General features: G+C 31.6%; 3 protein-coding genes across 15 annotated transcripts; 2 read left to right on the top strand and 1 right to left on the bottom strand.

Annotated features, from left to right (window-relative positions):
• Positions 1-4,928: 4,928 nt before the first annotated feature.
• Positions 4,929-9,501, top strand: LOC121116705 (patched domain-containing protein 3). 2 transcript variants are annotated; one of them, XM_040710997.2, is made up of 5 exons: positions 4,929-5,081; positions 6,134-6,241; positions 6,311-7,383; positions 7,449-7,661; positions 7,723-9,501. In XM_040710997.2, exons 2-5 carry the CDS (start codon positions 6,135-6,137, stop codon positions 9,381-9,383), a joined length of 3,054 nt encoding a protein of 1,017 aa, XP_040566931.1. In that variant the 5' UTR covers positions 4,929-5,081; position 6,134; the 3' UTR covers positions 9,384-9,501. The 2 variants fall into 2 exon arrangements, with proteins under 2 accessions (XP_040566931.1, XP_040566929.1); XM_040710995.2 differs by lacking the exon at positions 4,929-5,081 and adding an exon at positions 5,532-5,737.
• An 825-nt stretch (positions 9,502-10,326) lies between these two features.
• On the bottom strand, positions 10,327-17,146 carry ari-1 (E3 ubiquitin-protein ligase ariadne-1). 5 transcript variants are annotated; one of them, XM_040711007.2, is made up of 9 exons: positions 17,008-17,146; positions 14,696-14,907; positions 14,471-14,616; positions 14,195-14,407; positions 13,704-14,138; positions 13,331-13,621; positions 13,021-13,179; positions 12,854-12,966; positions 10,327-10,571 (listed from the first exon to the last, which is right to left on the bottom strand). In XM_040711007.2, exons 2-9 carry the CDS (start codon positions 14,790-14,792, stop codon positions 10,481-10,483), a joined length of 1,545 nt encoding a protein of 514 aa, XP_040566941.1. In that variant the 5' UTR covers positions 14,793-14,907; positions 17,008-17,146; the 3' UTR covers positions 10,327-10,480. The 5 variants fall into 5 exon arrangements, with proteins under 5 accessions (XP_040566941.1, XP_071743881.1, XP_040566939.1 ...); XM_071887780.1 differs by having other exon boundaries at positions 16,998-17,131; XM_040711005.2 differs by lacking the exon at positions 17,008-17,146 and adding an exon at positions 15,261-15,663 and having other exon boundaries at positions 14,696-15,196.
• On the top strand, positions 17,067-21,504 carry LOC121116706 (uncharacterized). Of its 8 annotated transcripts, XM_040711001.2 has the most exons (8): positions 17,316-17,449; positions 17,637-17,763; positions 17,826-18,051; positions 18,123-18,422; positions 20,099-20,274; positions 20,351-20,462; positions 20,551-20,718; positions 20,771-21,504. In XM_040711001.2, exons 2-8 carry the CDS (start codon positions 17,638-17,640, stop codon positions 21,172-21,174), a joined length of 1,512 nt encoding a protein of 503 aa, XP_040566935.1. In that variant the 5' UTR covers positions 17,316-17,449; position 17,637; the 3' UTR covers positions 21,175-21,504. The 8 variants fall into 8 exon arrangements, with proteins under 8 accessions (XP_071743875.1, XP_071743879.1, XP_071743878.1 ...); XM_071887774.1 differs by lacking the exon at positions 17,637-17,763 and having other exon boundaries at positions 17,067-17,449; positions 18,132-18,422; XM_040711000.2 differs by lacking the exon at positions 17,637-17,763 and having other exon boundaries at positions 17,236-17,449.
• Positions 21,505-22,074: the final 570 nt, after the last annotated feature.

Raw genomic sequence — 22,074 nt, 5'->3', positions numbered from 1 at the left:
TAAAAAAAAGATATTGACAGAATTTTCTCCTTCTCAAAAGTAATTTTTATTTTTTTCGTCTATTTTTGCACTAAATCGGTGGCGCACAACGTTTATTTCGTTGTAGAAGTATGGGATTTAACTTTAGGAAAAAATTACATATCGTGCAATATCATTTCTTTAAGCACATAAAGTTTTTTTCTGAATAAGAAAAAAAAAAGTTTATTTCATACTTTTTTTTTTACTTCATACAGAAACCTTTCTGAACAAAAAGGTGGGGGAATAAATTTTTTTCTCCGGGATTATATAGTAGTAAAACGGATTTTTACTCCCCATTCGCAACTTTTGAGGGGTCAACATGCGTGATAGCTCAATTTTGGGCTCCCGTGATAACCCTTAGTGCACTAGTATAAAAAAGATATTATTCACTGTGAGGTTTGGTGATATAACCTCATATGTTCCGAAATATATTAATAATATCAAGGCAGCTCACATTGTGTCTACTCATTTCCTACTATTGTATAATTACTTGTATATCATTAAAATAAAGTATTTAAGGTGTAGATACACAACAATTGAGTTGTTATATTTATTGATTAAGTCATTTAAATGACTACAAAAATGACGAATGCATAAAAGAATTTCATCCATTTTTGGTACCAAAGTGTGATCGACAGACTTGAGCCCTTTAAAATTTTCAAACGGGATATGGCTCTCTCTACGTGGATGTAGACACTTGCCACAAGATAGCAGATATTGTTTTCTTGGCTACAAAATTGCTTATAACCCGATCTAAATGGTGGTATCACCAAGAATGCACCTCTTTTTGTAAGGTAAGGTAGAATTAGGGGAAACCCCTTATCTGCCATGACTTCATCTCCTGCCATTAAAAAGTTTATTAATATCTAAGTGAATTGTTAAATGAGTGTGGGTGACTCGTCCACAATAACACTTTGTAGTTTGAATTTGTGAGAACAGAAGTGTCTAAATTTATTAGAGTTTGAATTTTGATTTCACTAGCATCAATAATTAAGGTAGTATTTGGATAATTTTCTTTAAGCTGCTTTGGCATAATAGCCCGAATTTTCTCAGCAGGTATCCAAAAAAAATTAATTTTCTCCCGATTAAAAAAACTTTATCAAGTATTGTAGAAAAGATTATTGAAACGGTTATCCTATGAATGTTAAACATAGTTTCCAAGAATTTAAACGACATGTTATGCTTCAGTTTTAAGAGGAAGAGACTGAAGCAATCAATTAATAGCAAGCCTTCCATTTTTTCAATTTTGGCTCAAAATTGAAACAGTAAAAATCAAAAAACCATTTTTCAACTCCATATCATGCTTTAAAGTCTTCGTTTGTCACAAAATTCTTTATTGAGAAACGATTTTTAAATACTTCTTCAGTTTTAATATCCACCGAAGCTCCCTTATTTTTTTAGTGAGCCTTGGACATAGTGGTTGCCATTTTGGAAGTGCTGGGCGGTGAACTGGCATGATTAACTTTTACCGTCAAAGTGCAAGAAAAAATGGGTAAATGTTAAATAGATTGAAATTCGCCATCTGTTTGTGTAGTTCTTGAGAATGTACAAATTTTAAGAATTGTAGATCCATCTTTTAATTGAACTATAAAAACTATCGTCTACAAGTCACTTCGATGTTACATTTTTCTGATGTGAACAGAGGAAACATTTTTTCAATGAGTTCTTATACTCATTGAAAAAATGTTTCCTTTGTTCACTAATTGATTTTTTCTTCTTTGTTTCTAAGCACAATGTTACCTCACTAAAGGCAGGTAACCTCATCTATCGCGATTTTGTAAATATACGTGTATAAGTTTGAAACGGACCAAATGACTATGTATTTTTAAGGACTGCGTATTTAGGATCAAAAGACTTCTTGAATAATGAAGAGACTTATGAAATCCTCATGAGCGGTTATTGAACAAACTACTTTCATCCCCAGACTTGGAGCAAAATAATTCTTCAACATTGTCTTTTTTCATAGAAGAGATTACTTCAAGAAATACAACAGAAGAAGATTATCACTGTGTCTTCTCTATGGAAAAATGTTAGTACGCCCCTCAATGACCAAATCTTCAAATCAAATTGTCTTACACTTCCATATCCCATATATTGTAGTTATCTATCTACTGCAGCTACTGTATAAACTGGACTACCGTCATCTAGTTAAATATCCTGGAATAATGATCAAACACTTTAACTGTACATAGTGTAATGTCAATATTATAATCGATGAAGTTTACTCAGCAGAAAGAGTCGAATTTGTTATAGGTAAGTTATTGGGCAGCAATAATAACTGAAACGGTCCTAACACTTATGATCAAATCCGTTGGAGGAAACTAGATGGATGTGCTAACACTGATCCCGGTTGCCAAATTAAACGCTGAATTCCTCTACAGCAAATATACTCCAATTATGACAACACTCTATCAAATCAGATTGATCGTTATGGACGTATTAGTTGATAACCACAGTCAACCGGAAGTTCTACATTCATTTGCTTTGTGGTGGCGAGCTCCAGACTTCAATGACTCACCCACACAACATCAACAGAAAAGTGCATCTCATCTTCGACCCTGTACACAGTTTAAAAAATATTTATAACGGAAATTAAAGGAGGAATACTTTAGCATTAATTTTTCTAGTGTGTGCATCTATTTTTGAAATAATTAATATAAATGATATTGGTGATATCATGCAGCTTATTTATTCTTTCATTCTTATTAATTGAATAAATATTAAAAGTTTTTAAGCTATACAATCTGTATTGAAAAATCGTATTAATATATTTTTATTAAAAAATAACATATTCATGAACTTCCAAGCCAGCCCTTGGAGTATGCGTAATCCAGTCGGTTGTCCAGGTGCTCTAGACGTCCATGGAATAGTGCACGGAGCACTATATACATGGAGAGTGTACTTCTTTTCAGAATATACCTAGGTTGTCAAAAACAATCCTCTTTAGTATACCTACGTATAATATGTTACCCAATCAAACGCCACGTAGATATACTAAATAAAATTGTTTATGTCAGCCTATGTATCTTCCGAAAAGAAGTGCACTCCCCATGTATATAGTGCTCCCTGAATAGTGTAAGTTACGCCGTTACCTTTATTATATCACAGGACCTTTTTTCCAAAAAGAAACAGAAAAAAGGCCCAAAATCATCTGGTAGTTAGCCAAATAAGTCAATCACACCAATTGATTTTTATTTCTTAAGTCCTCCCAGAATAGTGTTGTCATATTATTGCTTTACAATTTTTAAAATGAATTACATATTTATATTTCTTAATATTGAATTCTTATATTTTATTAGATACTGTATTATGATATTTTATTAAAAGCGTAACTATACATTTTTATTTCTATAAGATAGCCAAAATTTCTTCATATAAATAATAAAATGGCCAATACATGTATTATATAAACGACAAGGGATCAACTAAAATTGTATTCCTGTCCTTTTGGAAACGGTGCGTAAGTATTCATAATTTATCACTTCGTATAAATAATGAAATATTCATGACGTATCCAGTCAGAGGAAGGAATCGACAGCTGACAACAAAATAAGTAGGGTATTTTTGTATTAGCGAGGTAACGTCGTGAAGTATGTTTCATGAATTTCATCTTGTGTTGTTAGAAACGTTTATAGTCATATCTGTGATTTTAAAGTAAAAAGGAACCCTGCCCCATATTCAGTACATACATGAATTAACATCAATTAGTCTTGGATACTTCATATTTTACTTATTATTAAATAGACATTATAGTATGTAAATTGTTATAATATCTTTAAACATAGATTAAAATAACAGGGGCGTCCGAAGATTTATTTTTTTTTATGGGGGCGGAGAGAGGGCTTAATTGTAGGATTTTTTCTGAAAAAAAGATACAAAAAAAAGTAGCATTTTGAGCATGTTAAAAAAGAAAACGAAAATCAACATGGTAACCCTAAAAATGTTTTGTTTTTTTAAATATTAAAACAGGTTCATTTCTTATTGAATTAAAAGCATTGTGCATTAATTACCCCGAAACAACTATAAATAAGTTGAGTAGATCCTCTTATGAATAAAATTAACATGATGGGTCAAATAATTAAAGATGAACTCATTTAGATCATGCCAAATCGAGCTCAATTTTTTCCCTTCGGATTATAACATATCCAAAATTACACCAAATAATGTAATACCTATTAAAACAATTAATATTTAATACTGCTTTATTAAACTTTTTATCATCAGAATATTTATCTTTGGTACATGTCTAAGTAAGCCAAGTAAAATCCTGTGTCACACTCCCACGTCCTCCCATTGTGACGCCTCAGCTTACGTTCATAGAATTTCATAAGGTTAAAAATTGTAAATTACACTAATAAAAGTCCTTGTACATCAGGGTTAACCAACCTTTTTAACCCTGAGGGCTACTTTCAGATTCCCAAAAGGCTCAAAAAATATATATAAACGAATCAAGAAATCAAAAGCATACCATATTTGTAGACCAATTCCAGCGGGCGATTAAAAAGAAGGCAACGGGCGGCCGGGTGACCACAGGCATAAGGTTGGTGACCATGTGTTAATTTTACCATTTTACTTTGAGCTTCTGAAATCAGCAGAGTCCACTATATTAGGGAAGCTTTCTAGCCTAGATGAAAATAGTATTATCCACCGGTATGTAAAAAAAAAAGGAAAAATTAACGTTGTCAGCCTGATAATTTGAAGAATGTTTGGAAGAAAAGTAGCATAGTTATCATCACGGTTTATTAAATTAGGTTGGAGAACCTTTGTGAAGAAGGAAATACACACAAATCCAAAGCTGTACATAGAAATAATTAAAGTTAACATGTACGTAATGAAAGAACTACCTTTAAAAATTAGAAAAGAAAAAACGGTTGTTGCGTGAGCTATTTCCTCTTTTTTGTTCATTATTTAATAATAATTGGACTCGCTCCCACCTTCTCCTTGTCCTCTTTTTTCCATTATAAGAATTTAAACTATATTAATTATTAGAGATGGGATTCGTGTTAGATCATAAGAAAAAAGTGCCACAAGACACAGGAGCCGCTTCATTCATCAACTCATACGTTAAGTTTTTATTGCATATATTTTCTCTTTCGGATTAGTATAAATTATATATTTATATTTGAGGTAAAGGCCCAAACTGCTATTATATTTTTTTACCTGCGTTTTTTCATGCAGAGTTGAACAATGCTGAACTACTCACCTACTATCAAAATACATGAAAAGGTTTCGAAAACGTCCGGTAGTGCGTACGCATTGTATAGAATACACTAGTACATTTTGTAAAATGATTGAAGAGAAGAGAATCATGTAAACCTAATGAGAGTATGTGTATTTTTATTACACAGTAGATATTTATATTCATTTTTAAGTTAGGATACTTATTCCTTAGTATGACATTACGAATCAAACGAATTATATAAAATCTTTATAATACATAGCTGAGAAGGACTGTACAGTACTAAGTAATTCTAAAGTGATTATTATGTAAGAAAAAGACAGCAAGCAACATCATCAGGAAGAAAAGTAGAAAACTTGGCTTTCCATTCCTTTTTCTCCTTTTATAATATTCTTCCATAACATAATATTATATATAAATAATAGTAACTCAGTGTTTGATAAAACAGAATCTTCTTGACTGATGATAAAGTGAGCTCCAAACCCCATCACAAACCTATCTACATCATCCATGAAGAAAATACGCTCAATATATTAATATGTATGTAAGGTGGAATTCGACTCGAGCTCACAATATGATATTAATATAATTTGTTTATAATTTTTTGATCTTGATACAATCCGTCAATTTGTGTGTTTTTTTTATTTTATTTTTTTTTCACTAGGGCTCAATTTATATTATTATTTTTTATAATTGAAAATAATATTAAATTACACTACATACTCCTATTGAAGTATGTTAGAAGCTTTGTATTCAAGATGTCTTTTCATGCGCTAAAGAGGAGGGGTAATACCGTGAGACTTCCCTATTAAGAATATTACATAGGATCTATTCGATGTATTGTCATTCATGTTATTATAAAAAAACGTTTAAAAAAGGATATCAGTAGTACATATATCCAGTAGACAGTCAACTTTACAAATATTGTTTTTACAGAATGATCCCTCGCCCCAATAGTATTTATTCCAATACGGATCATTCCAATACAGGAACATCACAGCCTTTTCTTGCGTCGTCAGCAAACCATCATGATGTAGTAGAAAGGTAAAGATATATCATATTTACTTCATGAAAAAGACTTTTGTAAAATTATATTCCTATATGTCTTACAAGGCAGGGCGGCTCCAAGACCTCAAAATGGAAATGTCAAACAAATTGTATTGTGAGAGGATTAGAATCCTATTTCCAATGGCATGGAAGATTCATAGGAAAACATCCAGTCTTTGTAATATGCCTTTGTTTCGCGTTCCTACTTGCCTCCTTCGCTGGATTTCCATATTATAGAAAGGAAGAGCGTCGAATAAAGCTCTGGTCTTCTGACAAAACTCCCTCTCGGTTAAATCATGAATTTCTGCATGAATATTTCCCTTCAGATTTTCGTTTTGCTAATGTAATCGTTGAAGCAGATAATGTCTTAGATCCTGCAGCAATTCAAGCCATGTTTCAAATGAGAAAGAAAATATCAGAGATTAAAACAAATTATGGAGATACTCTTCGAACAAAATGTGCTAAAATGCCAGTTGTCAAAACACCAAATTTCTTGAGTTTTATATTCGGAAAAAGACGGAAACGAAGAGTTGCCGATGATTTTTTTACGAGTGATTACGAAAGCAATTTTTTTAGTGATAGCTTTGAGCATGAAATGGAGGAGGAAGAAGATAATTCTGGTTTCGATAAAGATGATATTTCTTATCCTGAAAGACTGAGTGTAGAAGCATATCCTGAGCCTTATTGTAACATTGTTGATAGTATGGAAGAAACGTGTTTTGAATCAAGTGTTTTGGAACTTTGGGGAGATAATGGGGAGTACGAATCCACAGAGAAACGTCTGGAATCTTTATCACTTAGTGATATTTTGGACACTATAAATAATAAAAATAGGTCTGGCATCTTTCTTATTAAAAAGAATTTTACTCACATGCTGGGTGGTATCACACGGGATCCGATAACCAAAGAAATAGTTGGAGCAAAAGCAACACGAATGTTTTGGTTTCTAAAAATGAATATTGCCGAGGCTAGGAAGTCTCCAGTTGAAGGGCAAGGTGTGATCGTTGATAAAAAAACCATGGAGTTTGAGAAAGAAATGTTAGATATTTTACTCAATGATACTGGTCTACCAGAAGGTCTAAAGATTTCTCCTCATGTATCAAGAAGCTTCTTTGATATTGCCGGCCCAACCATACTCGGTAAAACTATATTTGTAAATTTCCTTTCATTGAGTTGTTTAACAAATTGATATTATTATTCCCAGGTGATGTTAAGATACTTGGTATAGGATACTCAATTGTATTTTTCTACGTTCTCCTCATGTTGGGAAAATTTGACTGGGTTGGAGTGAGAGTATACCTAGCAATAGCTGGAATCATCAGTGTCGTTTTTGGAATTGTTTTTTCTATTGGAATTTGCTCTGCAATGGGGTTTTTTTGGTCACCCATGCATAGTATTTTACCTTTTCTCCTTCTAGGTACATAAAATATTGAACACACTTCCCTTAGAAAGTTAATGTTAATCATGATTAATTATAGGAATTGGAATAGATGACATGTTTATAATCATTCAATGTTGGAATACTTTGAATCCTTATGAAAAAGCCTCTTCCTCGGTTGATAAATTTGGTTATACAATGCGTCACGCTGGTGTTGCAATAACTGTGACTTCATTGACTGATATAGTTGCGTTCGGAATAGGTGGTACATCAGAGCTTCCCGCCTTAAGAAGTTTCTGTATATTTTCTGCTGTTGGAATAGCCGCTATATACTATTTTCAAGTTACTTTTTTTGTTGCGTGGATGGTATTTGATGAAAAGAGGATATCATCGGGACGAAATGGATGTTGTCCATGTATTGAAGTAAAAAAAGTGAAGAAAAATACGGAGGAAATCATGGAGGATATGGAAGTAGAGTCTTTATCAATCATGTCAAAAATATTTAGATTCTACGCATCTCATCTTAAATTTAAACCTGTAAAATTTTTGATCATCTTAATCACAATGGGGTTTACATCCCTTGGAGCATATGGTAACTACCTAATTGAACAAAAGTTTGATCCAATTTGGTTCATTCCTCCCCATACCTATTTGTCTGATTGGTTTGAAGCTAATACAAAGTGGTTCTCTGATAAAGGTGGATTTTTTGTGAATGTATATGTTTACGAAGTCGATTTATCAGTTGATCTCATGGAGCTTGAAAGAATTATTCGAGCAATTGAGAGCCAAAGTGACATCATTGACTCCGTTAATTCTTGGACTACCAATTATATCAAATATGTTGATACCCATGGATTAGCTGAAGGGACATTATACGAACGAATCACTCAGTTCCTTCATAGCCCAATGGGACTCCAGTATAAACGAAATTTTTTGACAGTGAATGGAACTGCAGACTTTGACTGTGGTAAAAGCTCCACTGGTTTCTTCAACTCTAATGAAAGTATTTGGTACTTTAACTTCAATTACAAAGTCCTGGAGAGCGACTCAAAAATAAAGATCTCAGCCATGAATCGTATAAAAGATATACTCAATTCTGCAAATCTTACATCCAGCGGGCGGATATTTCCCCTGAGTCAAGGCTACTCCATGTGGGAAACAGATGAGATAATTGGATATGAACTATACAAGAACATAATATTTGCTTTTGTTGCTGTTTTCATAATGACATGGATTGTTATAAGTAATTTTGTAGCATCATTTTTAGTCTTATTTGCTGTCATGTTGACTGTATTAGACGTCTCAGGAATCATGCACTTTTGGGGTCTTACCATTGATACAGTGAGTTGTAATTTTCTTATTATATCAATCGGACTTTGCGTTGACTATTCGACTCATGTTGCTCATCGCTTTTTGATTGAGGCGGAAGGATCTAGAGACCAAAGAATTGTAAAAGCATTAACTAATATAGGTCCCGCTGTTATGAATGGAGGGATATCTACCTTTTTAGCATTTTGTCTTCTTTGTGGGTCCTCCTCCCACGTATTTATAACTTTTTTCAAAGTTTTTTTCCTAGTTGTTACATTTGGTTTATTCCACGGACTTGTTTTTTTACCAGTAATACTATCATTAATAGGGCCTATAAGCTACGGTTCTGATACCGTAGATAGAAGTCAATCCGTTATTATTAGTGACAATAAACAAGACTCCATAAATCTAGTATCACCATCTAAATTAAAAGACTCAGTGGATAAAGAATGAGCGAAAAGAGTGAATTATCTTAAAGTCATTTAGGATAGAAATTATTGAGTTTATACTTCATATTACACATATTTTGTATTTAGTAAAAATATGATTTAAATAAAGACTGTTCAAATAATTTGATTCATGCCCTAAAACGGGGGTATTAAAACTATGGAAAAAATTTACTCCCATTTGTATTCATGTCAAAAGTGACCACTTATAGTTTATGTAATCCTTCCCCCTGGACATCAGCCCATAGTTTGAAAACCCGTGCCTTTAAAAAATCATTTTTCTTAGCTTTATTCAATATTTTATTAAAAATTTATTTATGATTCAAACTCCTTAATGGTATAGAAGAACATTGCCATTGAAATTCTATCTAGCTACTCATTGAATATACATAATACTAGAATAGGTTTTCCCGGTATTATCCGGGACATTAAGAAATTTAAACTAGTTCTGAATTCTTCTGAAAAGTGTGCAAAGATACATAGCAGCAAAAATAATTCTTAAAATTTTACGGTCTTTATTTTTTGTTTTATAAGAAGTAATCGTTCGTTAGTCAAAAATACAGTTTTAAAGAAATGCTATTTTAAGGCCTCCATGGTCTTATAGGACAAAGAAATTGTTCTAAGAACCGTTTTTGGAGCCTTAAAAAGCTACATGAAAGAATTAGTAAAATCCATAATTGGGTTGTCCGTGAATCCCAGACAAAGTCCGAACACGCATTGAGCAACATTTTTTCGCATTATTACAAAATACAGCCATTAAATAATCATAATAAATTAATTAATATTGACAATTAGCCAATTCACAGCATTACATAACTCATAAGTTCAGTATTATTATTATATTCTTCTTCCTTTAAATTAGCCCTTATTATTACTACTGAAATCTAGAATGTCCATCCCCACTCTTGAAAAATAAATAGCGAGTTAATAAATAAAAAATATCATTCCAGTTCGGCTTGGATATTAGGAATTTATTTATCTATCATAAGATAATTATCGCACGATTAATTTGTATATAATAAATATTTTGTATTTTTCACTAAAATTAAGGAGGGAAATTATTATGAACAGAATTATTATTTTTGTTTGTTTTTGCAAGAGATATTAACAGTCAGGTTCGTTATATTCCCACCAATCTTTTTCGTATCCTTCATGAACGTGAGCCAAAAGTACTTTGCGTCTACTTTCACAATATCTGAAAAATAGAAAATCAACATTTTAGAACTCCCATAAATAATTTTTGGGTAAATTGGTTGGAGCCCTTCGCTTCGATACAATGGCTTTAAACTGAGAGAAACTAATAAAAGAATATATTAAACATGAACCCAAATAACAAAAAGATCGATTTATACGATATTTGATCAATAAATAAAAAGAATATAATTTAGGGATCATTTGAAATTTTATATTTCTGGATTATTCACAATGAATTTGCTTCATCAATATCACACTCACTGAAAATGAATATATACTAAAAAAATATTATTGGTTTTCAATTTTAAATGATATTTTGTTTTGCCGGTCCGTATTTATTCGATTTAGTCTTAGGACCGGTCCTATGGGTCTTTGGGACCTGCTCTTAACACTGTCAGTACTATAACTAATTTAATAAAGAAGGAATATAGTTGAGTGACGTTATCAAGGACCAAACTTTAAAAGTTTTTAGGACTGATATGCGAGACTGAACTGGAAGGGACTCCAGTCGTCAGTCCCAAATAAAAACAGACACAGCACTACTTAACACAGTATACATGCAGTGGTTCAAAAAAGTTCATGTACAAACCTCAAAATAAGATAACATTCAAAAATATATATATAATATGTATTAAGTGTTGGGCATAGTAGTTCACCAGGGGGACTCGGCCCTCCAATAATGTTTTTAGTAGTAGTAGTATTTATCAGTATATTAACTCCAACCAGCCTCCTATAACAAAACCGATTAGGGCACTGCCTATGCACATAATGTCAAGGGCTCTCAATAGTTTGATCTACAATATCCTTACCTTAAAAAAATAGAATTTGCGAGGATTTAAGTCCATTGTATATGGAAAAAAAGTGAGAAACAAAAAGAAAATTGTATTTGATGGTTTCATTACATCGGATACACAAATAAGAGATTAAACTGGTAAAAATTATCAAATATATTACTCGTCATAAAAAACGAATACTAAATAAAGCATTGATTTTTGTAAATATAAATTTGGATATTTTGAAAACTTTTCGTGAAAATGAGATCAATAATAAGGTCGATAATGATTTGTAACAGATAATCAAACCTATAAATTACTGAACAGAACTGGGGGAAAAATATTAATAGAAGAGACTTATTTTTCATATACTACTAACAAATAGTATTTTTCTTTGATATATTTAATTACGTCTTTCATTTGCTGAGTAGCAGCAAATAATTATGTTTTTCGAATTAATTTTAATAATCATTTTTTAATAATTAATTTTTGGAGTGTATTGTTTTCCATATTTCTTCATAGAAATTGTCAACAAAATAACTACAATATGGATCATTTCTGACATTGCCATTGATTACAAATTTAAAAAAATTCAGAATAAGTATTCTCTTGGTATTTCCCGAATTAGTCCTAACTTTTTTACTGACCTTTATCCATTAATATATCTCTTTGAAATTCGATGAGAATTTATGCTAACATAATATATTATCTGTATTTTCTAAAGCCAAATTACCTGTTTTACAGCTTCTGACACTTCGATCATGCCAAGGCTTAACCTTGGGTCATGCATTCTCATGAAAATTGAAAGTTTAATGCAGTTCTTCAACATAATATATTAACTTGTGTATTCATAGTCCATTCAAGGGAGTGTGTACATTTTTTAGGTTATAAAAAACAAGGTAATGTTTTGGAAACAAATGTACAGTATTAAAAATACTTTCTCTTGTGTAATCCATGCTTAGAATAAAAATAATTATTCACACAAAACCTTCTAAGAAAGAAATGTATGAATATATAGATTAGCATACAGAGTCCTTAAAACGGTCTACATATTGGAAACCCCCAACTTTAGGCTATTGTGAGAGTTACTTCTCTCCAAAAATAAAAATTTGTTAAATAACTATTATTTATTAAAAAATTCAAGAGTTTGTTTTTTGAACATTACTAAACAAATTAGACGATAACTTCGGGCAATATATAATCTTTTGGGAGGAATAAATGTTTGATCACGTGTAATTACTGATACATACCAAGTCTCATGTTCATGTTTTTGACACATTAATCTATTATGTACTTCAATATCTGCTTGTAAATAATCATGATGGTTAAAAAAAATATCTTTTTTAAAAAGTGAATACATATTATGAATAGAAAAAAAATAAAAAGAGTTCATTTAGCGAATAAATAAACCTTTTATTTCATTATTTACTTATCAATTACGTCATGAGAAATTGAAACATATTATGTACTAACTCAATAAAGTCAATAAAATTAATAAATATCTATGTACCTATATTTGTCCTGAACTTTTTGCTTGATGTCGACCAAATTTTCAGCTGAAATATCTCTTTCTAAGTATTCCGACAAATCTTCAGTTGACTTCTCAAGGTCTTTTTGATTATCCTGAAAAGTTTTTTTAGTATATTATGCTTGTATTTTTGTCAAGGATCTTTTTACCTCAAAGATTTCACTTTGATTATTCTTCTTTAAATAAAATGCGAATACGTATGTATACATTAAAGTACGGCGACATTCACATAGAATGTCTACTGCTTTACGAAGGAATTGCACTTCAATCCAAGACATATTATGTTGTTGCATTTCATCCATTTTCCCCTAATGTAAGGGTATATTCAATTATAATTAAGATTTATTGTAATTTTATGTATCCCTCAGACTAAATCTATATTGACATCTATATCATAAATTATAAACTTCCCATATGAAGATCACACTAAGAACCTTCACATCCCAGCAATCTACTTACCTTAACCATACAATATAATTTGCTTTCAAACTTTAGAGACTGGTGATGATTCATGTATCTGTTGCAATAAAACAAATAACGCTGAAGGGCATAACGTGACTTTTCTTGTCCCTGACGCGCAGTTCGGGCTTCATCTTCGTCATATCTGTTACAACTATACCAGGAACTCCCATGAGGATCCCATGGTCCCATACAGACCCAACAAAACTCTGTTTTGCAAGATTGATTCTTACAAATCATATGGTTACAACCCCCGTCCTTCTCAATTGTCGCTAAACACTTGGGACATTCCTAAATTGATAAAATAAAAGGAGTTTGAAAAATGTAGACTCATATGCATATATGTTATTATTTTTGAATTGTAGGAACAAACCTTCGTATTTGCGGATATCCAGTGAGAAGTCTCGGAATCATCATCACATTTTTTTATCCATTTTTTAATTAAGTGACAACGAACTGGATCGTGCCATGATTCTATGCAGGTAAAGCAAAATACGTGACTACACCTACATCTAACAGGTCTTGCTTCTACTTGATTAACGCGTACAGCATTGGTGCAGTTCACAGCCGGGCACCACTTTAAAAATCTATTACACTGGACGTAACTATTTGTAATAAGGTGTTGATACTTGAGCTTTACTCGTTGGTCTGTCACAAGTTTCATGACCGTTTGGTCATCAACTAACATGTCACAGCTACCTGGACACTGAATCATCTGACTAGCTCCTTCATCCATAATCTTGGTTGTCAAATACTCTGACCAACAAGATGTGCAGTAGAAATGACCACAATCCAAGCCATTCATCATCTTAAAAATAAAATAGATATTAAACATAAATAAATAGCATTTTAAAAATCCCTTACAGATCTTGGGAGTGTCAAATAACAAATCTCACATTCGCAAGTATGACTACTAACAGTGCTCCCAGGCTTTCCTAAAGTAATCTTCTTGAAGGGAGAGGTAATTTTGGCTTCTTTAAACATTGCTTCTTGATCCTCAGAATAATATTTCTCCATAAGTTTTTCCTTATCCCATTTAAAATGATTGAGTAAAAGGCGAACAGTAGTTGCAGGGATCTAAACATCACATAATGAATGATTTATAGTATAACCAAAAGAAAAATTAATTATCTGTATTACCTGAATAACGGAATTTACTTCTTTGATAGTTTTAACCATATGAGATACAATATTTTCAGTACTAAGGCAGTCATATGTATATTCATCATCCCCTAATCCTAATTGATCTCCAATGTGCGAACCTGAGGCACCTTCCCCTTCCTCGCCTACACAATTTTGTTATAAAAATTGAATAATATTATGATAAATCCTTTTGAGCAATATAATAACATGCTATCTCCATACCAAAGTCTGGATCATCCTCTTCATCATCCAAAACTTCATTCTCAGAATCATTACCAGAGTCGGAGTATTCCTCAAAATACTCGTTATCTGAATTCATATTTAGTATTTAAAATTGTATTATATATATTATGAATTTTCTTCAAAAAAAAAAAAAAAAACACGGATTCACACACAGGAAATTTAGGAACCGACTCACTCACTTTGAGAAATATCTAGGGGGGAAAAGAATAAAATAGGGATTAATGAAGTTCAAATGATAAAGAAATGATTGAATATATATAATATAAGATTAAAGATATGTTTGTGAGAGGATCCAGGGTTTATATGTGGAGATATGGGATAGAGATAAACAAGGAGTAGTACTAGAGAGAAAGAACATGAGCGTCCATTAGAAAGGGACCCTCAAACAGATGTGCGGAACACATTATAAGTCGCATTAAATGACTGACAAAGTTAAAAGAGTAGATGAAAGATAACGAAATGTTGGAACTTTTTATTTGCCTATTGGAGATGGAACAGAACAAAGAGAAGGAATGAATGGAATTGTTTGTTTCTCGCAACGGACTTAGTTTTGGCTTTCGAGAATTCTTTCAAGTCTCTTCCTTGGTTCTTCGTCTCTTTTCATCAAACAATGTCCATGCGACAACAAATTTGGGAAGAAGGAAATAAAAAGGCCAGACAGTTGAATCTGAAAAAGGACACTGGATTGATGTACAAACCCAAATTAAGGATCTAGAGGTGAGTCAGTCGAAAATGGAGTACGAAAAAAGACCAAAATAAGAGGAGAAAAAACTCAAGTAAAATTCTATTCTTTTAGTAATTTAATAAAAAAGAAATACAATTGTTGATGGTACGGGCCTACCAAATACATTACGGAACTTTCATCACTCATATATTTACGATCGACCATAAACGTCAATTTTATCAATTATTCTATTAAAGAATAAGTACCAAATACTTTGAAAATTATCATTATTTTTAAATCATATATATGAATATTTCACGTCCATCATCAACAATAAAAACAATCAAATCATTCGTGTCTTTAATTAGATGTTCAATCTCATTTATATAATAAAGAAGGTATATGAACATACTTTTTATATATTATTATAATAAAATAAATGATGTATGTACATAATTAAATGATAATCTGATGTATTAAATATCAGTCCTAGGAAACAAGTTCGGATAAGGTTGTATATCTCAAATCCATACTAATGGCTAGAATATTGGAATTTACATCATTATTATTACGACAATGGAATGCATTTAAATATAAATATGAGGCCCGTGAACACAAAAGCATGCTAAAATGAGCTTGGATTACATTTGTATTCTTTGATGAATTACTATGAATAAAATTTAATAATTAATCCTTTGAAGGCTAAATTGTACTTAAAGTAGTCTAACTTGATTGTCACAATAAATAAATAAATCGATATATTTTATTTCTTGGGGCCAATATATGTCTAACAAATCAAATAATGGTTCTCAACTATAGATAAAATTCTTTGATTTTTTAACTCATCCCACAAATTTGAATACAAAATCTATAATCTGCATGAAGTAAAGAAATAAATTGGTATTTTCTCCTTTTTTTTTTGTTCAAGATTGTTTTTATAGTGGTGCACCACACATAGCGAATGAAAAATAAGTTACTCCCTTCCCCACCTCAATATTTTCTTAGGCTAGTTACTCCCTTTTTCGTCCTCTCAGCTGCAGCAGGGAGAAGAACTATCGCATTAAACCACAAGAACTAAAAGAGCAATGCAAGCAGTCCAGATCACAGCCAGCCTTCTTTTATAGTGGGTTAAACAGCTGAAATTCAGTTCAACAACTGAATATAACATTAAAAAATATCTACCTAAATCTTGTGCTGTTATAGTTACGCAGTATAACTTCATCTACTTAGTACGTCATTATTAAATAAGAATTTCATAGAACATTATACAACTAATAATTTAGACTAGAAACAATAATTGATATTGTAATCAATATAAATGTTTACACTATTTAAAAAATTATAGGGAGTAAAAAAGTTGAAACATCAGCACTTGACTTTTAGGCATATAATTTCTTCTAAACTGTTCCATTACTTTTCTAGTTTTTATATATATTCTTTGCGATCACTCCACTAATTATCATAGTTGAAAATAATATGAAAAAAAGAAACCGAAAATGAACGTGGTCATCCTGACAATTTGAAGAATGTTTGTGACAAGGGCAGCTTAGCTGACATGACGTCTCATTAAATTAGCAGTTAGGAGCTAAAAATTAAGGAAATAAACACAAACTCAACTAGCAATTACTTATCTAGTAATGATATAGGAAGGAATTACTCCGATGTCGATCCTTAACTATTCTCCAAGTCCAACAAAGACTTACACTTATGACTGCAACAAATAATTAGTCTTTCACTCACTAGAAATTACTTTATACCCATATCAACGTTCTCTCTTCAAGAATAAAAGACTAATGATAGCAGCTTTGCAAAATAAAAATTACTTTTTTAGGTTGCATCTACAAAAAAAGAGCCTCCCTCGTGCATTATCATACTATTTTCATATGCAGCTCCCTCTTTTATTCACTCTTCAGAATCACAACAATTATTTTTTTCCTTTTTTTACTTTAAACTTTATTGTGTTGTTTTCTATTCGTGACAGAGGCTCAGCTTTAGTCAGAAACATCTTCTACGTTCATGTTGTAGCACGAAATCGATACGGACTCCAAGCTCCTTACTCTGAGTGGCAGGTGTGCTCCTTCAATCCATGTGTTCCAGCCATTTCCTCACTTTCTTATGACGACTCTAATTCATTGTTTTATATTTTAAATGAAATCTCCATGTATTATTTATAATTATAAATGCTTATTCTGCGAGCTTTGCATTCTTAGTAGTGGTTATTAGTTATTAATTATAATTTAAGTATCTTCTACTAAGAATGGGTAGTCTGAGTGAATCCACGCTTTGTCGGATTTGTGCACAAGACACACAAACATTCTGTTCGCTCTATTTGGAGTCCTCCAAGGATCTTAGACATCAAATCAGCTTCTTTCTACCTCTCATCGTAATTCATTTCTCACTAAATATCTCCACAATAATGTTTCCATTTTCTTATCAATAAAACAGGTGACGGAGAGCAGTTCAATGCCCAAAGTGGTGTGCCAAAGATGTGTAACAGCGATTGGACTTGTATCTGAATTCTTTGACAAGCTCAATCAGGGACAAGTCAAATTATTAACAGAGATTTTAGGACCTAAAAAAAAGTATAACTGGAATGGTAAAAAACTCTCGCTCTTTGATAAAAAGTATCCATCAGGGACCCTAAGGAAGTCCAAGAGGAAAGAAGAAGAAGGTATTGTCTCATTACTATTCATACAATATCAAAGCATATAATATTATATTCAAATGTTTCAAAAATTCTAGACTTTTCAGATTTGCCAGACTTTGAGGATGATAATATCTTAGAATCGGACAGTTTAAAGCATGAGGATACACTTGAAAATGCTTCTATGAGGTTTGAATGTCTCGAACCCTCATGTAGACTTCGATTTCCAAACGCAGAAGAAATTGAAAATCATTTAAAAGTTGAAAATCATTCTACGATGACACTTGTTGTTCCATCAGAAGATGTTGATGAAGAAAATAGACTGGATGAAATACCTTCAAACTCTATGCTCCAGGAAATAAAAGATCCTTGTGTAAAAGACTTTCCCATTACTCCAGGTTAGATAGCTCATTTATTACTGGGTTTAAATCCTCTGGCTATACCCGTTGTTTTATTTTTCCAATTTTCTGATAGTTAGAGTATGAAATAATAGATACAGACCCATTGGTTTCATAACTTCATTCAATTTTTGGGTTCTCTACTAGCGAAGAAAAATATTAGATTTGTTAGAATGGGTTGATTTTTTTATCATGCAGTATCATTTTAGTATGACAAGTTTAGCTGAAATCCGGGTATAAAATATGTTTATATGATTTTAATTCTAAATGATAAGATTTTTAACTACTTTTAATGGCTATATTTTGTAATTAATTATTATTAAAACAACACAAGCAATTATCATATTTTTATAAATTGTTAATTGCCTTCTAATGAGTTCTTACGAATATCATGTATTCAAAATATATTTTTGTTCAAAAGATTTTCGATCAAAGGAATTCTTAAATGCAGAGATAAGCATTTAGATTTTTTGTCTTATTAGGTGGATTCTTTTATATTGTATGCCTTCCCGATTTGTGATAATTAATTATACACATAGACTAAGAGAAGTCTATTGTAATGTTTTGAGATGAATATAAATCCTACAAATTATTTAGATATGTGTGTCATTGTAAAATGATCAAGAAAGAAGTGTATAAGTTGTAATTTTATTTTCACTTATAGCTAATATTAAAAAAGGTCGAAAGTCTCATGAACTTTCCTTGTCACTGAAGAATCGAATTGTGGGTATGACTGAAGCTGGAATGACAGCCACTCAAATTGCTAAAAGAATACCAATTCCTAGAACAACAATTGTCAGCATTGTCAAGAAATATTTAGCGTCAGGTAATGTTGACAACAAGGCACGAAGTGGTCGGCCAAAAGTCTGGACGGACAGTGATACTGATAGATTGAATTTTATAATTAAATTAAATAAAAAAGCCAATATTTTTACTATTTGGAAACTGTTTAACGAGTCGAGAGAAAGAAAAATGTCTCGAATGACCATAAGGCGAAAGCTTCAGGAGTTGAAGGAAGCGAAAAAGAGGAAAGCTCCTCAGAGTAGTATCGTTGGTGTTGGTTGTATTGATTATGGGGCAGTAGGAGGTGGTGAAGTGATTCAGACTGAAAATCAAATTCCTCAACCAGAGCTACAAAATCCTACACAATTGTCCACTACGATTTCTCTGTCTTCCCTAACTATGGATGTTCCGAATTTGGTTATTTTTCAAGAGCAAGGCTGATAATTAATTAATTATGATACTTGCATAATTTTTTGTAATATATATGTATTTGTAAATTTAAGATATATCATTACAGATATTATTACGACCTAATTAACGCCTCACTCTAATATATATTTATTGCTTTTAACGATAGTTCCAATGTTAAATCCCAACTCAAAAAGATATTCCTATAAAGTCTCTTACTATTGTTTTCGTTGTCATTATAATGATTGATACATACTTATTTTTATGTTCTATACATGGCTATATTCTCTATTAAATATTATGTGTGACATTCAAATCCAGTTTTGTAGTTTCATTCAACCCCACATAACTCATTCTAGCCAGTTTTATCTATTTCTTCGTAAAAAGAATTAATTAGAATCTGCTTATTGTTAATGTGTAGAGGTTTAAAAGGCAGGAAGTTGATTTTTTTTTTTTTTTTAATTCCTCTACGATTTTATTTGTAGGAGCAAAGAGTTTAGACGAACAATTATTCGATGTTGTTGATGAATCCTTCTACAATCAGGAGTATAGCTTGTATAGTAGTTCATATCTAGAAAATCAGCGTCCATGTGATGAGAAAAATGAGTTATCCTGTAAGTTGTGTGATAATGTTATCTTTGAATCTCAAGAGACTCTCGAGGTATGTGGCACCTTTTATAATCTAAAAGAAGAACATGTTAATTTAATCCGTGTCATTTGTTTGCCCCACAAACTAGTCTCATCTTGCTTCACATACTGATAGTAATGGGAAGAACTTTTCTTGTGAAAAGTGTGGAAAACAATTTGGGTACAAGTCCTCACTGATGCAGCATATCAAGCTTCATGGAGGTAGATCAAAATCCTATTCTGTTTATGTTATATATGTATTATAAATAATTAAAATTAACCAATATTTGCCATATTTTCCCCTCTTTAGATTCAAGAGTCTTCAAATGTCAGTTTTGTTCCAAGTCATTTAGTCGTAAAGGGAACCTACAGGAGCATTTGCGAATACATACTGGAGAGAAACCATTTTCATGTAATTATTGTGTTGCAAGCTTTAAAACGTCTTCTCAGCACAAACTACATGAAAAACGTCACAAAGGTAAGACAAAGAGCGAATTTAATTAATTTAATAACTTATTTATAATGATTAGGTGAAAAGCCATGGAAGTGTGAACTATGCGAAAAGGCATTTCTTCATCAAAGTACATGGAAGTATCACATGATGAGACACAAGGGGGATAAATCCTTCAATTGTAGCAATTGTAAGAAATCCTTCACTGAGCCATGGGCTCTTAAAAAACATATGCGTACCCATAATGGTGAAAAACCATACACTTGCCAGATTTGTGGAAAATGTTTCTCAGATTGCTCCAATTTGAGTAAACATTCATCTAAGGTTCATCATCAACAAAAGAAAGAAAGTAGCAACTTGATTTGTGAAGCCATTAAGAGCGCCTACATAATGACGAACAAGGATAACAAAAATACAGAGGAGGACAATGTGAACGAAGTTATTTATATCACCTACGAAGGAAACAACAACCCTTATGATTGAATCCATCCTCTAGTCATTCTTTTTATTGATATTGTGTATTGTAAAAATACTTATCTTTTCCAATTGATCTGTACAATTTTGTTTAACTAGTGATCACATTGTAACAAATAGCATTGTATTTTATTTATTTTTTTAATAGTTTCCAGATTTTTTATTATATATAATATTATAATATATTATGTACGTATGTCATATAATATTCTAATTACTATAAAGAAGAAAAAAAACTCCATACGTCAAATATAGTAGCATATGAGGCCAATGATTTGCGGTCTAATCGTGTATTAATGTAACCTTTCTTACCCTTTCAAATACATGTATTTGAATGACTATCTCTCTTATTTCTTCATGTCGTTAATTAGAACTTGAATATGATCTGGCAATTGTAGTATGTAGTATATATTATTCATTTTTTTAAATATTCTTAACTGATGCTCTTAATTTGTTATTTTGTAGGTTTGTTTAAATAGTTAATATTTACGTGAGCCCAGAGTAAATATGTAGCAAGTTTTTGGCTCACATTAATAGACTATAATATATATAATTATCCATATTTGACAAATACTGTAAGGAAATATTGAATACCTTTTGTATAATCTGTGTTACAAAAATATAACCGTATTATATATAAAGATTAAATATTAGCGTCGATATTTCAAAATAAATACATTTTAAGACCATATCCAGAGCTGGTCTTAGGCCACTACAACCTATGGGACCCCAGGTTTTAATTAGGGAGGGCATTATAAATAAGACCTTGCTATTTAATTTCAAAATAATATACGAATTTACATGAAGGAAATCTCCCTAGGCTCACACTAAAACCTGTCCTGTCCTATTTATTATCCCTACCCAGATTAAGATTTAACCCCGTGCAATCCATAGGACTCCACAATATTT

Source organism: Lepeophtheirus salmonis, chromosome 4 (genome assembly GCF_016086655.4).
Source record: "Lepeophtheirus salmonis chromosome 4, UVic_Lsal_1.4, whole genome shotgun sequence".
NCBI classification, from domain to species: domain Eukaryota; kingdom Metazoa; phylum Arthropoda; class Copepoda; order Siphonostomatoida; family Caligidae; genus Lepeophtheirus; species Lepeophtheirus salmonis.
This window is presented reverse-complemented; position numbering and strand designations above follow the sequence as displayed.

What these genes read in the sequence shown, in the direction of transcription:
- LOC121116705 (XM_040710997.2), top strand. Translation starts at nt 6,135, where the DNA reads ATGATCCCTCGCCCCAATAGTATTTATTCCAATACGGATCATTCCAAT. An exon ending in CATCATGATGTAGTAGAAAG is followed by an intron (nt 6,242 to 6,310) that starts GTAAAGATATAT and finishes ATGTCTTACAAG; the next exon opens with GCAGGGCGGCTCCAAGACCT. An exon ending in TGCCGGCCCAACCATACTCG is followed by an intron (nt 7,384 to 7,448) that starts GTAAAACTATAT and finishes TATTATTCCCAG; the next exon opens with GTGATGTTAAGATACTTGGT.
- ari-1 (XM_040711007.2), bottom strand. Translation starts at nt 14,792, where the DNA reads ATGAATTCAGATAACGAGTATTTTGAGGAATACTCCGACTCTGGTAAT. An exon ending in AGAGGATGATCCAGACTTTG is followed by an intron (nt 14,617 to 14,695) that starts GTATGGAGATAG and finishes AAAATTGTGTAG; the next exon opens with GCGAGGAAGGGGAAGGTGCC. An exon ending in AAGTAAATTCCGTTATTCAG is followed by an intron (nt 14,408 to 14,470) that starts GTAATACAGATA and finishes TGTGATGTTTAG; the next exon opens with ATCCCTGCAACTACTGTTCG.
- LOC121116706 (XM_071887774.1), top strand. Translation starts at nt 17,174, where the DNA reads ATGATAGCAGCTTTGCAAAATAAAAATTACTTTTTTAGGTTGCATCTA. An exon ending in GCATATCAAGCTTCATGGAG is followed by an intron (nt 20,463 to 20,550) that starts GTAGATCAAAAT and finishes TCCCCTCTTTAG; the next exon opens with ATTCAAGAGTCTTCAAATGT. An exon ending in ACATGAAAAACGTCACAAAG is followed by an intron (nt 20,719 to 20,770) that starts GTAAGACAAAGA and finishes TATAATGATTAG; the next exon opens with GTGAAAAGCCATGGAAGTGT.